General features: G+C 41.1%; 1 protein-coding gene across 1 annotated transcript in view; it reads left to right on the forward strand.

Annotated features, from left to right (window-relative positions):
• Nucleotides 1–6,254: 6,254 nt before the first annotated feature.
• The window catches only part of enah (ENAH actin regulator), a 182,047-nt gene continuing 169,961 nt past the window's right edge, over nucleotides 6,255–18,340 (forward strand). The window contains exon 1 of the mRNA XM_078174069.1: nucleotides 6,255–6,642. Within this exon, the coding sequence (XP_078030195.1) occupies nucleotides 6,638–6,642 (5 nt within the window). The 5' untranslated portion in view covers nucleotides 6,255–6,637. The remainder of the gene's footprint in view (nucleotides 6,643–18,340) is intronic.

Below are 18,340 nucleotides of genomic sequence, written 5' to 3' on the forward strand. Positions count from 1 at the left end.
AGAGAGTGAAGCCGAAACCACTTCCGGGTTACGGTTTCAAAACAAAAGCATGTCGAATATGAGTTATGTTGAGAAATCTTTAATAGTGAACAATAAAAAAAAAACAAAAAAAAAAACAAAAACAAAACAGAAGCTTTGGTTGTATTCGTGAACCCCTCCATTCAAGTTTAAAATGTACCATAACAAATGTCCGTCCTACTTGACAAGAAGGCAATTAAGTTCTCATTCAACTCTACAACTCACTGTCACCCTTACACCCATGATTCAAATAAAAATCAGCAAAGCGATACTGTCTGTTCATAGTGATTCATACTTTGGGTTGAATCAACCACTTAACAAAGTTGTACATAACCAATGCCTCATACCCCAAACGGACTTTTGTTCTGAAATTATGCCCAGTCGTATGACCGGAAACATTCCTGTACATAATGGTGTGGGGAATTCTGTATGTCGCCCTCTAGTGGTTGCACTAAAGCTGTCTGAAAACGATTTACCTTTGCCCAACAAAAGGCTTTTACAGTATTATAAATGTCAAGGCCTTAGCCGGATGGAGTCAGCACTGGGGGTAGACCAGATCTGCTGGGGAGAGGAGATTAGTACATTTTAAAGTAATAAACTAGACTGAACCGGGCACTTACCCACAGCCGTCAAGCAATGGCTCCTGCTGGGTTATAGAGACACATCACACGCAGAATCGCACAAGACTTTTGATTATTTCGTAATTCAAACATAATAATAAAAAATTAATTATAATCTTTATTTTCCTCTTGTCCTGATGTGTTTTCTTAAAACCAGAAATGAATGTTTGCTGCTCAGTCATGGAGGAAGTACCCAGATCTTTCTAAGGTATCAATGCCACAATGCAAACATACAAAGTACTATATTAGAATAATAGTGTGTCATTTTTGTCATGTAGAAATAGTCAGTACTACTGCTGCATTAACATGTGAGCAGCACTCTTGTAGCTGGTGGAGGTGCAGCTAATTGTATCTAGGGGAGAGCTGGGACAGGGGGATAATTGGGACAGTGTCTTCTTTACTCGGAGAAAGTCTCTCAACCCTAACTGTTCCTCAAATTTTAGTCACAGTTTTGAGGACCACAGAATGTAAGTACAATCTGGCTCATTTGTTATTTTTCTTCTACCATACTGTTCTTAGTTATGTCACATATGAAAAAAGATATATTGGAAATTTAGATTGCAATTTTTTGCAATTTATTTAGTTATTTTTGCCCAGAACAATGTACCCCAACTGACCTTAGTCACTCCCCCAACAAAATGGTGCCTTTTACATTTAGGTTGGGCTCTAGAATACTTGATAAATTGTTATCAGACACCTGTATCTATTCAGGAATCAAATTATTTTCATCTCTCTTCAAGTAGTCTGTTAGTAATGGAAGAGTTTATTTAACCCTTTGAAACCCGGGGCTTGAATTTGTTAAAAAAAAAAAAAAAAAAAACGTGGGAAGGAGGCAGTGAGCAAGAAATGAATTAGTTAAAAAGAGAAAATTAAAAACAAGAAAATGAGTTTAAAAAAAAACAAAAAACAAAGAAATTACCTGAAAAGTGCCTTTAAAATTAGAAAAATTCTGAAAAAAGTAAAAGAATACATATCGTTTTTCCCTAGCTTTTTTTCCATAGTTTTTTTGTAAATATATTTTTTTAAATCCATTATTTTTTTTGCAATCTGTGGGACTTTTCTTACTGAGTTGCTCATTGCCTTTATTCCCCATGTTTTTGAAAGAAATTGCACCTATTTGCTCAGAGCTCAAAGGGTTACCGTTGATACAAAAATGTCTCAACCGACCCTGCTCTCCCCTACTTCCTGCTATTAATATGTAGCAGCAGTGTTTACAAATCAATCATATGTTTTGTCTGTAAAATCTGAATCTGCAACTACAGCTGTCAGTTTAACATACCCCCTTGAAGTTTACAGTATAAAGTATCTCAAGTGCTCAGAAACTACCTCAAAATTTGGTGCTCAAGTACTTTTACCACTAGTAGTGTTTTTGAAAAAGTGCTCCAGCTGGTGGTGTTTCACGAGTTGTACACTAGATGGCAGCGAAAGTTTAGGTATGTTTTTTGGAACGCTGAGGACTTCAGATGAACTCATAAGACTGATATAGGTTAACGTCAACATTTGGCCGGTTCTCTTTTTTCCTGTGCGTTTTACAGCGAGTGTATCAGGAGTGTAAGCTCCATCTCCTTCAGATCTAATGACATTTACTTGTTCAGTGTGTTAGATGTCACAATAACAGAGCTGGTGAAGAGTGGGTGGTGTGCTGATGGCTCATTCATCATCAGCTGAGTCAGTTGAAGCTCAGTCACCCCGGTGCCTGACTTGCATCTATTTCAGATTGCAGCATGAAAAGCATGGAAATAAAGCAGTCAGTGTCACAGTCACTCCAATGTGACTTTATATATGCCTTTTGAATATAGTGATTACACAGAGTTGTAGCATAAAGTCCCACTGACAACGTGAAAGACCAGGCAAAAATTGCAAGTTAAAAGTGCTGGTGTTGTTTCGCTAAAATCAATCTGCCCTTTCCGCAGAGGGGGAACCTTTAAACCAAAGTGCAGTGGCATTACATGAAGGCAGAAGAGCTGATCATGTGACCTTTGCCTCTACCTTTTTATTTTTTAGAAAACCCTTTCATAATCCTCTTCAAAAACATCAGACAACTACCAGGGGCAGCTGAGCCTCCTTTAAACAACATGGTTAGTACATATTCACAGCAGATCAAGGGTTCAGATGTGTTGTTATTGTGTTGTTGTCTTCCTCAGTCTACATGTCAGGATACAGTCTGAGACTTATTTCACATAGTGGGTTGAACAAGGCCAGCCAGGGCTTCCCTTCAGCTTGGATTTAACAGCAAGGCTAGAAAGGACCTATCTGTGCTATTCATGCCATTCTCTTATGATCAACATTTTCATGATGCTCTTTGCTTTGCAGTCAGATCAAAATAATATAATGGAGAATAGAATCCCCCTGAGCTAAAAAAAGAAATTTAATTTTTGGCGGTAAACACTTTGAGTTGGCCTCGGCTCTGGTAAGCCTCTTTCGGTCTCTCTGTGGATAAGTGGCTTATAGTACTGACTTCATTTGCTGCTGTGCCATTATAGTAATGGTGATGTATAATGTTACACGATGGACACATGACACACACTCACACACACATGGTAGGCACACAGAAACACATGCTTTTGCAGTCATGATGACATCAGGGTGACAAAATGACTTTTAGCACTTTTATTGAATTTCCAAAACCCAAAGGTATCAGAAGCTATCTAGATAAGACGTTTTTTCTTTATCCTTGTAAAGATAACCTTCTGATTCCTCCTGATTTCAGTGTTTTCCTTTGAGCTGCGGCCTTCATAAACACTCCTATCATGAACAATTGTGGCAGCAGTGCACAGTTTTGTGGATTTTATTTGGCAGAAATCATGTCCTCCATGGGTCGAGCCAGGTGTTGTAAACATTTAGAGGTTCGGGGGCATGCTTCCCTGTGAAGATGTTTTTCTCTGTTGTCTCTTTTAAAGGCCGCTATCTGCACATTTTTCAACCCACTGAAGATAACAGAATTCCCTAAAAATCTGGGACCGGTTGCACAAAACACCTTAAGTTTTCTCCTTAAGTATGACATTTAAGGATTAATTTCTCCTTAGCTGAGGGACTTACACAATTGCACAGAATCCCTTAAAAGGTTTCCTTAGTCAACGGAAAACACTGACTCACTTACTGCGTTGAAAGAGATTTTACAGCAGTAAAAGTTTCCATGGAGATTGTTTGTTTGCTTGGACTCATTGGCTCGTAGTTAGATGGTGACAAAGAAACCATATTGGTCAGAGGAGGAAAAGATTATACCTCTGGAGGAATACAATCATAGAGAAGACATACTACGAAGTAAATTTAATACCCAAAAAACAGAAAACAATTGTAGGAAGAAACTGCAACGAAAATAAATTCAGTCAGATCTATAGTGTAAGATCAAAGGCGTAGCCTTTGGGTTCTCCTGGTCGCAGAACACTCCTCTTAGGGTGTGTTAGTTTTTTTATCACCATAAACTTGGTTATGTTGCAGTTAAGATAGAGTCAGAGGTTCGTTAAGTTTTTTTCTTTCTTTCTTTTTTACCTTGCTTTGGCTGCTAAGGTCTTTTGTGCAACGGTCTAGGGATTCCTTAAGTATAAGGCCAAGACAAAGAGAAAACCACAAAAACTTAGGTGAACATTTTAATGAAACCTTAAGGAGAAGACTTAAGGTGTTTTGTGCAACTGGGAAAAACATAATAATTGCCAAGAAAAGAAATCATCCCGTAGAGCCTACTTCTTATTTTATATAATTGTTCTTCAACTGTCTTCATCACTCTGAAACTAACATAATGGCAACTCTTCAAACTTTCCCAATGTCCTCTTTTCCAGATGCCATTGATACACAGGTAGGGAGTGATCTTTTGCAAACACAATACAACAGATTTTGCAGTCGTTATTAGCAGCTCTGCAGGCTGTAGAGTGTTGTTGCTCTGGTGAGAACTGTATGTACTCCCTCTACCTGTGCCCTCCACTTCCTGTCTCTTATGCCCCCACATGTACAACTCGGTGCATCTAATCACCACCACCAAGTATCCAAAATAACACTGCAAGATATATTCAAACAAAATAACAGGACATGTTATCAATAAACTTAAATGTCTCCTATGCCATAACACAACAAATGTTGAGGATGACTAATTTTCACTTCTACCACCTAAAAATTCTCTAATGTTACTATTTTTAACAGAGTCAGTATATAAATGTGACATACACAAATACAGAAGTAACTGAACTTTTGCTCCATTGATTTTACAGTCTAGTCAGAGAGACTGAGGGGAAATGACACAAAGTTGAAGCATTTTAAAAATCTAAAAGATTCAGGGCTGGAGCTCCAGAAGCCAACCCTCGCTGTTGCTGATGGCCCATGTGTAAAGGTCCAGTGTGTAGGATTTAGGGGGATACATTGGCAGAAATGGACAACAACATAATAGGTATGTATTCTTTGCTGTCTAATGACCTGAAAATAAGAATTGGTATGTTTTTGTTACCTTTCAATGAGCTGTTAATATTGTGTGCTTGTCCATGGAGTACATCATGTTGAAATGCCATGTTTCTACAGTAGCCCAGAATGGACAAACCTAACAGTGGTTGTAGATAGGGTGATTCACATTTTTGTGTTTTTGCGTTGGTCACCTGGAAAAATATGTTTGTTGACGATCAGAAGCCATTTTGTTGGCTTTTGTGCCATGTGGGTAATGGAGTCCAAACTTTCCTCATACATAGTGCAGCCACTGACACTGTCCTCAGGTGGCCTAACGGGCATCTTCACCATACTTTTACAGATTTGAGGTTTGCCCTAATAGCAATTCGCATTTTAGTCCAGATTGTACACTGGAAAAAGTCAGAAGCTGTAGCAGTGACTTTTTATTTTTATTTTTATAGTTAATACTTACAATGTGTACTGTTGTATTTGTGCAGCATGATTTGAAAAACATTCTGGGATTAATGTAGCTATTTATAAAAAAGCAGATTTAACATACATATACATATTTTGCAATAGTTCCAGTCCACTTTGGTCTTAGCTCAACATCACAGACAGATACAGCAAGAGAGCCAACTCAGTTGTCAGGGGCAACCTGTACGTGCTACGTCCCACAAGTTGCGTCAAATGCTGCCTTCAGGTACCGTGGGAAATCGAAAACGCATGAATACAGCGCGCATAAAAAGGCGCAACGAAAGAGTTTCTTATATAATCCAACATTTAGATGTGTATTTTAGGTGGCGGACATCAGAGGCCATATTAGCCTTGTTATAAATGTGACCCCAGCAATCTAAGCGATGTGCGGTCACTAACAGGCTACAGTTAATTAAATAAACTGTGTTTCATAGAAAAATATATTGAGGTTGTCATGCAATGTGGGGAGGCTGGTAAATTCTACATCTAATAATAGATACATTATGTTGTCCAAATAATTATCACCTTGCCTTTCAGTCATTTTTTTAACTTTGTAAGAATGTAATCAGGATTCAGAGAGTTCATTTTTGCACTAAAACAACCCAGTGGCTATATGTGCCTTCTTCTATTGTGTCCTTTCCCTTACAATGTACCCCCTTTAATAAAATATGACGCTTGAGTGAATTAAAAATCGTTTTTCAGCTGTGTGACAGTGGCATGTTTAAAGTAGGAGCCTGTCGGTGCGGCCCTGAACGCGCTGCAGCCAGCAGGCAGCGGCAGCAGACCGGCAGCAGCCCGGCACAGCACCGCATCACACCGACCCGAGTGCGTCAGAAAAAGGCGAGAAACGCTGCGATTCTCCACTTTGTTCCCACTGACTCCTCACCACCAGCGGAGCCGCGATGCTCTAGACAATGTAGGCTTCGACTGTTTCCTTTTTTAAATCCCAATTTTGTTTTTTCTTTTTCTTTTTTTGTACTTTTACCGGATAGCCTGCAAACTGTGAAGCCTCTTGTCACGCCGTCGGAGCCCCATTCATCTTGGTCGCCTGTAGCCTTGAACCGAGCGGTGAACTTTTGGGAAAACTACAAGTCACCCGTCGTTGATACCCCTGCAGGACTTTGTGATATATTTGGCCTGACAACACTTTCGTCATGAGGTAAGAAGCTTCTGGGGCTCTTAAATATGAAGGGATATCGGAGAAGTGTGTGCTCGGTGGGAGATAACAAGATGAAAGTCAGGAGTTGGGAGCCACAGCTGAGATGTTAGCTGAACATGTTGCTTTGATATGTCACACACAGCAGCACTGGCTCACTGTGTTGAACAAGCTGTTGGCAGCGTTTTCCCGCAGTGCCATGTTAGCTTTATTACAGGCTGAATGTCGTCGGCTTCATGGCACCGACAGGCTCGTTCAACGGTACACTCACTTTGTGCTGCATTTGTGGACGTGCATGGGTTTGGAATGGCGCTCGCTTGCTCATTCCTGCTGCTACTCCCACACTGCATAAGAGGGATTATCTTTCAGCACTGGTGATGGGGTGGCATTTATTTGATGCCACATTATCATTGTCACACGCACACGCACACGCACGCACTCACACTGTATTTGTCGGTCCTCAAAGCAGCTCGTGCACTTTTGTCAGCTGGGGGGATGACATGGAGAGTCTCTAAACACACAGTAGACACACCGCTTGTGCTTGTGCGAAGGAGAGGATACACTCACACACACTCCGTGACACATTTCAGAGGTGTGTTGGGGCTACACCTTTTAAAACCAATGGTGACAGTCTTTGTACAGCAGGCAGGGTGCCCCCGTCCAAGGGCGTAGGTTTGGTTTCAACATTAGGGAGGGCACAGATTAAAGGGGGGGTTGGGCGTCCTCTGCCAAAAAAATAAAAAATTGTGCATAAAACGCTTATTTTCTGGCATTCTGGTGAATTTGTATTCACCACTCTGTCTTTTCTGCACCAATTTATGATGTAAATGTCTTAAATTTTGTCTAAATAGAAGTCCTCTAATACTTTTCATGCTTTATTGGTGGGGGCAACTGCACATGTTATAAATATTGAACAGGACATGTCCATTGCACCCCTCCCCCCCTTCCCCCAAATCTATACCTCGGCATCTGACACCCATAAGCCAACACATTCTCATCCCAACTCATCAAATATTGCCGCTTTGTCTGTTGACTTTCACATGTAAGGTAACCCGTTGTGTCTGTTGTTGATGTTCTAGGACGCCGTGTCAACTTACACTGGTTACATGCATTAAATTCTCTCCCGTCTACATAGGAGTTTAGTTTAGTTTATTTAATTTATCAAGGGACAGTGTGCAATAGCATTAATCATTCAGTGGACAGCACGGAGACAATACAGACATACAATTTCCACATTTAAAATGACTAAGTTGTTACAGTGCAGGGAGGAACAACATACAAAACACTAAAAGGCAGTCCAAGTAGCAGCTCCTGATATAAAGTGCAAGGCAGGAATGTGCATAGATGAAGTGCTGGTTTTCTTGTTGGTGGTCGACAAAGAGCTCTTAGCAGCAACAAAAAAGAAGTTACAGAATTGATTATAGCTGAGAGGACAACAATAAGGAACCTAAATACCTGCAGTGGTTACATAGGAAGTGAACAGTGGGCTCCTGGGTGAAAGTTCAGGTATTGTTGGATCCATCTACCTCCCCTCACACCCACCCAACAGCGCCTTTCCAGCTCCTTTGGTTATGTTATTGCTGGCGGCATTCCTAACTGCTGCTGTCTGGTGTGTTTCAATACACTGTGAAAGGTGTTCTTGTGTGTCAGTATCTTATACTGATGTCCAGTGACATATCGCCAGAATTTGACGACTTTGGTTGGTGGCCTGCGTCAACAACTGCTGCCGAACGGTGTGTATTATACTGCCACGAAAGGTGTCTCTGTTCGTCTATATCTAATGCCCAGATCACTGACAAAGCATTGGTATTCAGACAAATTCAGAATGAGAACGGGCTGCATGAGCATACTGCTGGATCAGATGCCTCGTCTGAGGCCATGTACAGAGTGTGTGGCTGTTGTGTAACATGGATGGAGTCTTTGTTTCCTTGCGAACATGATGTTGGCTGTTTCTTGAAGGGCAAGAATGACCCCAAGCTGAGTGTACTTAAAGACAGAGGGAAACTGCTCAGTATTAAGTCATAGTGAAGGTTATGTGGGCAGAACTGGAAAAGAAACATGCTGAATAATTTGTCTCTTTTTTCACTTTGGAGTCAATACATGATACATTTAGCTTTCTTTTTGGGGGGATTCTAAATCTCTTGTAACACTATTGTTGCACACTGCTTGAGCTAAAATGTCTTTGAAATGCCACAGTTATGTTGCCATCTTCGTGTCAAGGTCTAGAAACGACCTTGTTTATCAAGAACCACATGCATGAGAGCTGTTTGTTGTTAGTTTGTGTTGAATTGCATTCCCCTCAGGAATGCGTCCTAAAAATGGCCCGAGGCTGCTGATGAGGCAAAAAGCGTTGCTTTTACTTGATTCCGCTCGATGCGTCTAACACAGCACAGCAGCTTTTGTCACATACTCTCCCTTGGCGTGGGGCTGTGAGTGATGTTCTGCTCCATGCAGAGAAAGTTCAAATGTCAGAACAGCTTCTATGGAAGTGTTTGGCCCTGATTTTTTTTCCATCCCTGATCTAACTTTGTGTGTATGTGTATTAAGAAGTGAGACTTGCAGTGTGGATTGGGCCTGCCCCCTTAAAGAAAGCCCCTAATTGACTCCAGCTGTTGGAACCTCTCTGTAGGCCAAACTGTGGTTAACAATAGCTTTGGTTGTTTCAAAGAGCCGCATGTTGTGTTCATGTCCCAGAATGGAAACCACTAACTTTTCATCCCTCTCATGTTTTTCCCTCCTCTTCCTCATACTTTTGAACAGCTTTCTCATTAGTTGTTTTTAAACTGCCTATGCGTTTTGGATTATGTGTCCTCGAACTGGAGCAGTGCTGGGATTGAACATCAGCAAACCACTGATGGCAGCAGCAGCAGGCAGACATGGGTCCTTTTTGTTGACCAGGCTGTTCTGTAGCTTTTAAACACATGCTGTCCCTGCTGTCATTCAAAGGGAGAAATTAATGACCACTGGGGAGGTATTGATGTGTCCATGGGGTGCAACAGGTGTGTGTGTGTGTGTGTGTGTGTGTGTGTGTGTGTGTGTGTGTGTGTGTGAGTGGCGGCCCCAGCTGCTCAGAGCTGACTCATGCAGGACACTTGTGAGTGTGTGTTAGTGTGCCATAAGGTTGTGGCCTCAGTGACAACCTTAACGCCTTGTTTCCACACAGTTTTGGTTTGTTATTCCCACAGACCAGATATAAAGGTGGATGACAAGACAGCTCCGCAAAAGTGAAGCCAAAACTTTGGATGGGACATGGGCACTAAACCAAAAACTTCAAGCAGACCTCAAATACATTTTTTCCCAAAGATGGTTTCTGTTATTTCAGGTAGTTCTTACCACGCTGCTGTATGTTCAAATGTTCGTTTTTCTGATAATTTTGGTTTTGATTAATTATTTGAAGCTATAAATGGGGGTTTGATGACATGTTAGACAGCTGTGTGTGCCAGTTGGTGTGTTTGCGATATGTGGTGCTCAGTATTGGACAGACTGGTGTGTTTTGCTACTGTGAATACTCTTGCTCAAAATTACGTCAGCAGCGGCCTTATTTGGGATATTTCGGCTTCATTTTTGTACAGTGGGAGGAAGCAGAGACATGTTGTCCATCTTTATATACAGTCACTGATAATTCTGTATACCATACAATGTACGCGCTCTAGTGTTCAAATCAAGGAAATGCCTCTCATTGTGGATGGATGGAAACGTCACTGCAGAAATGGTGACGAATAAGTGAGGTTGGCCTGTCAGGCGGGAAGTTAGTTTTGTGAAATATTATAAACCACTATGCCCGCACTCTATGTTACACAGGTAGCATGCTCACAATGTTAGCTAAACATGCTGTTGAACTGAATTGGATAAAATAGTTTGTTAGCTTATTTATTTTATATGCTAACTTCCAATGACACACAGTGCACACAGTCTGTCCAAAATCGGCCGCAAAATTCAAATTTTAAGGTGTAAGTTATTGGTCTACTGGTTCTTCAGCACATACTGCTGGAGTTCAGCATTATCTATACATTATCACTATCTCACCAGCCAACTTCGTGTCATGCATTCACACAACTTACTTGTGTTGCACACACCTTGTGCAACTGAAGTCACCAGGAGTCCATCAATTTCCAGCAAGAGCTGACTGAACAATGAAAGCTGAGACAAGTTTGTCATGGAGGAACCTTTCATGGTTATCAATCAGCAGTGAATCAAATTTCCCTGCTTCGCTCAGCTGACATGTCAGGAACAATAGTTCTGTGTGACAAGCGCAAGATGGACTTCAAGTTGATTATAGCCAATCAGAGCTGTCAGGGTCCTTACAAAAGCAATTTAAATGTCTAGTAACTCAGAAGTGGTGATCAGAGAACCATTGCTTTCATGGTTTGGGTCAACTCTGAGGTTTTTTTTGTATGTATATCTTTTTTTTTAAGATTAAGTGCCACATAGCAATGTTAACTATTGAAACTTTCAGGCACTGCTAGTTATTTTCACTGTTCACACATGCACACATGCACCTGGAATGTTACTTGGTCCTTGGCGATACAGATTTCCCTGAATATCAAAGCTCCATTGCTCCCATTCACACATGACTTCATGCAGGAAATGTTCCTGAACATTTCAGGGATAGACTGAATGTTTGAAAGGGGCTCACTTTAAAGACTCTGCACACCCACATATCCACTTATTTTGCCTTATGAGACCTTGCAGCCTTGTTTGGCGTTAAATCTTTAGTTCTTCCAGCATAGCACCTCCTGCTTCAGCCTGAGCACAGTAACTATTTCATGGCTGTGTAGGGCTTCTATGATTTGTGGATTCTCTAAGTCTCGAGGCCCAGCAGATACTCAGCAGCACATGGTGGTTTTATCTGTTTATCTTTATCTATCAGTTTAACTGCTGAGGTCAAAGATACCCGGCCAGGGCAGATTCCTAACCCATGAGGATGAGAATGTATAATGGTGGTCAGTTTGTTTCCCTGCCTTATGTCAGGCGGCACGTAGTGCTGATGTCGGCTTATCTCAGGCTGTTTGATAAGCAGCATCGTCAGGGTGTCAGGGCTGTGAAGTGTCATGGTAACGAGCCTTGACAACTGCTGAAAGGCCTCGTTTCTCCTGGCGCTGCAGGTTCATGCCACAGATGAATGACAGGAGCTGAGGGAACTTTTTAATCTATCTAACTGACGCACCCGAGGAACTGTTTCTGTGTAGAGAAACACCCCCAGTCACTCAGGAGTTGAAGTCAAGTTATCCCATCCAAATGAGGTATTAATAAGGTCAGTCCGAGGCTAATTTAAAATGAGAATGAACTTGTCCTGTACATTGATTTAAAAGACTCAGGATACAGTCAGTGACTCAAGTCACGTCCTGAGTTTTATTGAGTCTTGACAGAGAATGAGATGCAAAGAAAGAGTCACAGAGGACCTGAGTCATGGTATAGCTCTGTCTTTACAGGACAGATTAAAAGATCATGTTGCTGTAACATCATTATAGGAAGAATGACTTCATTACCAGGGAGCATAACCTAATACTCTGTCAGTTTCAATATAACAGTCTTTGTTGAACTCCCATGGGTTAAGATTTCTTCAGTAACAGTACTTGTTTTGTCTTGTGTCAGTCCTCTTGTGGAAACGTGGTGTGGTAGAATTGGTGGCAAACTCTGGAAGCAAATATTCTCTGCCTCTTCTCTTTTATCACGCAAACTGATAATAAGCAGGGGGCGACATGGTAACTGGTAACTGACAGGTAATTGAGATGGTTATATCAAAGCCACCTAAATCCATCGACAAAGAAAAGGAATTTAATTTTGCAGAACACTGAGTTGCTGGTCTGCCATTGCGTTGATTGGTTTATAAGGTAAAGGGCAGCAGATATTCAAATATAGCATCCTTACACTGATATTGACTAGAGTTGTACCGATACCAGTATCAGAAATGTTTCCAATACTGCCTAAAATGCGGTATCGGCGAGTATAGTCTATGACCAATCTGATACCATGTAATGCCTCACGTCATTACGTATACGCACACTACAGGCAAACGAAACGGAAACGGAGTTTAAAAAGCATTTTATTAAGCATATTATTTCTTAATATTTTACATAGAGTTTTAGGAGTTGAGACATACAACAATACATATCCCATCCATTTTTATTTTATGCGCTGGTATCAGATCGGTACTTGGTATCGGCAGATACCTAAGGTTCAGGGATTGGAATCGGTATCGGGAAGGAAAAAGTGGTATTGGTACATTTTAGGTAGCTAGAATACGTTTTGCTCTTAACCTGTCCACAGCAGTACATTGTTTACCTTTCGTGCCTCATCAAAAATGATAGCAAAGCAACAAAAAAACATAAAATAAGCACAGCAGAATCGTCAGACAGGTCGGACCACCATGTCTAACTATATATCTTTAAATGTTACAGTTTTGGCTGTTTTACATAAACTAAATACAGAACAGTGAGAAATGGTAGTTAACTGTGATATAATTTGCATGACTTTAAAATCATTCATGTATCTTTTGATGTGACTTTTTTTCCATAGGACTAGCAGAAAAATAATTATTTATTTCTTCAACATATATTATGCCACTAACAACGAACAAAAAGAGAAACGATGGACTGTGAGAGAATATACCATTTGTTTATGAAGATATTTTCATTTTGTTTTTGGCTTTTTCTTTTTCATATTTAAGTTTACATTTGGGCCATCGAAAATGTCCTGGCCACCAAATTTAGGAGCTTGGTGGTCCGTGGGGACAGTGCTTAAAAATCTTAGCGTCTATCCCTGATGAGCTTAGTCGAGTAGACCTAGAAAACTGCTGCCAAGGCTGTGTCCAGACTGCAACAATTATATGTCATTTGATGCCAAAGACAGTTTTATGGACTTTTTGAATGGATCATTAAGTTAATAAATCTCTCCAGTGGCTTTTTCTGTGTTATTGTCCGCATTATAGTGCAGAGACTGATCCAAGTTTCCCTCCAGATCTGCCGTTAATCCATGCAGAGCGATAATATGATTTTATATTATTCTTATGCCAGAGATATGACTACAATCTTGAATAATTCATATGAAATGTCGGAAAGAAATCATTAAAACTGACTAATCAGCTGGAAGAGTCTAAACCCAAACAACCTCCCCATGTCTCTGCTGATCTGAACGTATCTGAAGGTGGATTGAGCTATAAAATGTTGAGCGCATGCGAAGTAGGACGGGAGAAAGAAGTTATTGTGCTCCAGTGATTTCCTTTGAAGTTTTTGGGGAAGATTTTGATCGCGACTGGCTCCCCGCCACCATCTGCTCTGCGTACTCCTTATCTCCTTCTCTCCTCCCTCCGCAGCCTCTCTCCGCCAATCCCCCCCCCTTAATCTCACTCTCTCATTTCCCCTTCTATCTGTTCCAAAAAGGGCTGCTTTACAGGCAACTTCTTTTTCTATTATTTCCATCCATTCCCAGACGAGTTTCATCCCTCACATCTTAGGTTTCAGCTGTCTGCTGACTGACTGTTTGCAGAGGTAAAGTCAACCCAAGGAGCAAAGTAATCACAGGCACAATTCTCTCAGGATTATTGCTGATTCACTAGAGGGAAAGACGTGACTTTGTGCTCTGAGTGTGGCCACAAGCAGCAAACACTGCTGTCAAAATATGACGGTATTCAAGTGTGTATTTCTACTTTATTAGATGGCAAAGAAAGCAGCTCAAGGTTAAGTGCCTTGCTCAAGGGCGTCTTCATCATAAGCTACAATGGAGCATTACTCATTCACTTCAATCATACTCGGTGTCCTCGTTGACCTGGTGAGTAAACCAGCAGCCTCCCTGTCACGAGCTCACTTCTCTAATCTCAAGGCTTCCACCACCCATTATGTCTTGTATGTACGTCCCCTTGTTTAGTCATGTTGGGGGATACTGGTGTTTAACTTTATCCCCTGTCTTTTTGTGATGAGTCACTCCATTTACATTCAGGATATTACAGAGCATGTTAAGAAGCTGCCCTCTGTTTCCCTCACATGGTGTTTTGCAGCCCTCATGAAGTGTAATTTGGGGTTATAATTGTTCCTTTGTTTGGAGGCAGTTGGAGGGCTGTCCCAAATACCTTTTTGTTTTGGCTCCAAAGCTTTGGTAGTAACCAACAGTGAATATTTGAAGCTTCGCCAAGAGGGGGGAAAGGGGAACTGAACATAAATGCTCATCATAATAGGCTCCAAACACCTCACAAAGTGCTGTGAAACAGAAGCACAGAGGCAGCATACTATCTCCAACAAATTTAAGATTTGAAATTTCGATTAATGAGATTCAGTGTTTCTGTTACATAGGTTAGAGTCAATGCTGATGACCGTCTCGTCTGCCCGGTTAGCACGAGCTAACACAGCAGCCGTGGCTAATATCTGACACTGACTCATTAAACAACAAACTCACACCACACCAAATTGGTTTAACTCTGTCATTAAACCTGTTATTAACCATTAGGTAACATTAGCTATGTGATGCTAATAGTTAGCCCTGTCAGTGTGTGTGAGTGTGCGGGCCATGGATGTTTAATAAGAACTGGAAACTGCGTTATTGCGGGCTTGTTCATTCCCATGAAATTTGCTCAGTGGTTCATGAAGCCAAAAAAGTTCAACTTTCAGGGTGTAAAATTGGTAAATAGACTTGCACTTGTATAGCACCATACTAGTCTTCCAAACGCTCAAAGTGCTTTTACCCAACAGAGACACATTCACCCATTCACACACTGGAAGAGGCTGAGGCTAACATACAGGGTGCCACCTGCTTCGACATTTACATACTGATAGCTCAGTCATTGGGAGCAATTTGGCATTCAGCATCTTGTCCAAGGATACTGGGAAGGAGCTGGGGATCCAACCACCGATCTTCTGATTAGTGGACAACCCAGACCTATTGCATCATTGCACCCATAGAGCAAGCCTACTAGAGGCTTTGCTGGTGGAGGGGCTTACTGTTATCAGACTGAATGGATCAAATCTTGATAATGAAACAAGTCCACGTGTGGGTATTGTGACGCTCAAGAAAACGTATCCACTGATTTACAGACGTCTCTCTTCCAATGTCATTCTATGGGGAAACGGCTTTTTGAGCTTGATGGCATCATGTGATTGACCTGGGAGTTTTTCGTTATCTGGTGTGGCTACTATTTCAAAAGTCCGATTGACTCCCCCAGGGGCCTGGTACAGGCAGACTCTCACATGTTGTCCCTGATGCTTAGCAGAACTCTCATGATGAACAGACAAAATGAAAGAGTGTGGGGCAGAGGCTGAGTGAATCACTACGTTGCGCACAAGTGTACAGTGAAATAAGATTTTACCCATTTCGTAATGTTGACGTTGTGGTTGCCCACCACAAATAAATCCATGAATGGTTAACACTGAGATTTATATATTGAGATCCATAATTTCTGTATTGTCATTTCTAAGGGGGAAAAAAAGGAATATCTGAATTCCAAAATTGAAAACCGAATTCCTACCCAATGAACAAATAACCGAACAGTTGAATATTGGCATTGCCAGCTCTAGGCAGTTGGCAAATAAACACCTATGTACTGCACTCATTCTAAATTATGATCCGACCTTGCCTTTACCTTGTAGGGGGGATGCACTGGTCCAGCTTGTCCTCTCCTGGTAACAGTTCTGATACCAAATACTGCTCTGATACCCCTCTTTTTTCCAAATGGAAAACCTGTTTTTTTAATTGCGTGGAACTCATTGGAATAATTTTTGCTGTAAGGTAACATCCAGGCATGGCTGTGCAAGTCAAAACAAAGCTGACCGCTTGTAACTGTGGAAAAAACATTTTGTAATGACTTAAACAAAGAAACTGAATGAGGATCAGCCATGCCCCAGCCAATCCTCATTCAATATTGGCACCAATATTACTCCAGAATTTGTTTTAAGAATTCCTTGATCTAATTCTTTAATAAAAGTATGAACTGGATGAAACATTATTTTAAGTCTACCTTTTCCTATCTGCACTTTTTTCCTCATTCTTTCACTAATTTAATTAACTATAAGAGTATTTGCCCCGAGCTTCTCCAGAGCTGTAGCTGTCCAGAAATATGTGACAGGCTGTTAGAAAGGGACACTTTCAACAATTGCAGGGTCGTACTGACCCAATGAAGGACAATTTTTCTTTTGTTTTTTATGTTCCTTGCATCTGTCTTTAGAAAGGGAAGGTGTGATGCCAGATTAGCAGCGTTGTCTCACTCTCTCACAAGCTTACACCCACCTGTTAAGGATGCATACTAGTTTTTATTTTTGTATTGCAACCGTAGTTCACACTTGCTAATAATATAATTCTAGCATCCTGGCAGTATTGTTTGTAGCTATGTTTGTCCTAACAACTGACCAAAAAGGATGAGATAACGGAGTTATTAGTTAGTGAGTTTAGTTGTTTTAGTGTCAGTATTAGTGTCCACTTGGAAAGGTCACAGTCTACGAGTACTAATAGTAGTAGTTGTTTGCTAAGCTCTAAATATTTCCATCAGCGTGTGTGATTGACAGGAGGGTTGTGTGTTTAACCTGTGAGGTGCTGTCCTCACCACCCCGTGGCTTTGGTGAGCTCCTGTCACTGACATCATTTACTGTGTGCGATGACGGTGGAATGCTGTGAACCCACAGTGTGGTGTCTGCACCTGGGCCAGGGTTAGCTCTGACACGTTTGTCTGGCTGTCAGGATGAGGACATTGACAGGAGTACAGCCTGTACATTTTTAAACTCGTGTGTAGGAAGTAGTGTGACAGTATTGTGGTACAGTGAAAAGGTTACAGGGTTGAGGTTGGACTGGATGGCCATGGTGCGCAAAGCTTTTGACTTAGACATGGCAGATTGAGGTTTATATCCCATCTTGTGCCTACCATACACTAGAAGACTTTGGAAAGACTAAAGACTGACACCCTCTCACATCTAAAGACAATGTGAGTTTTTAGTCACAGATTTTGCAAAGACTGTGAGTCCTGCGGTGTCAATTTTTGCAAGACTACAACTAGATTCCTTCTGAGATCATTTCCCATCCTGCTCCTTCTAGAAAATATTTTGCCAACAAGAACTATGACATATTAAGGATATCTTATGTGTCTTCAAAAGCATATAACTCTAGAAACACAAGATAAAAGACATTCTATGTCAACAGTCTTCTTGTCAATTCAGAATCAATATAATTGAAAGAAAAACTGTATTTGTGTCCACTTACCTGGCTACCAGGTACCACTCCACAGCTTCAGTAGTTTCTTTTCCTTTTTCCCAATTTAAGGGAACCGAGACTTGTTCACGTTCTTGCGCCTCCCTGGAGTCCTCCGAGTTTACTGTCCATCCCGTTTGCTGCTTTGTGTTTGTTGCTGGAGAGAGCACAGCTATTGGTTGTTGACAATGTTCATGTCATTGAACTTCAGTATTTGCATGAGCCAAGACTAAACACTTCCAATAATATTAAATGTGATTTTAATGGAGCGTCCAGATGAGAAAAAGACAGCTCGGACTGAGTTTTATGATTTCCTTACTATCGATGGCCGAGAAGATGATCAAACTTGAGTATCTTAGAGGAAGTTAAAGTCGTACCAAGGTTTCCGTAGGCAAACCTGTGGAAGGATCATTACTGTACTATCGAGATCACAGGAACATGCACAAATTGAGGTAAAACTCATGATTTTTATTCCAACATTGGAAATCAATCAAATCACTTAAAAAGTCATTTGGTGTACGGCTGGCATTGAATT

The sequence above is a fragment of the Epinephelus lanceolatus genome, chromosome 13, assembly GCF_041903045.1.
Source record: "Epinephelus lanceolatus isolate andai-2023 chromosome 13, ASM4190304v1, whole genome shotgun sequence".
NCBI lineage: Eukaryota > Metazoa > Chordata > Actinopteri > Perciformes > Serranidae > Epinephelus > Epinephelus lanceolatus.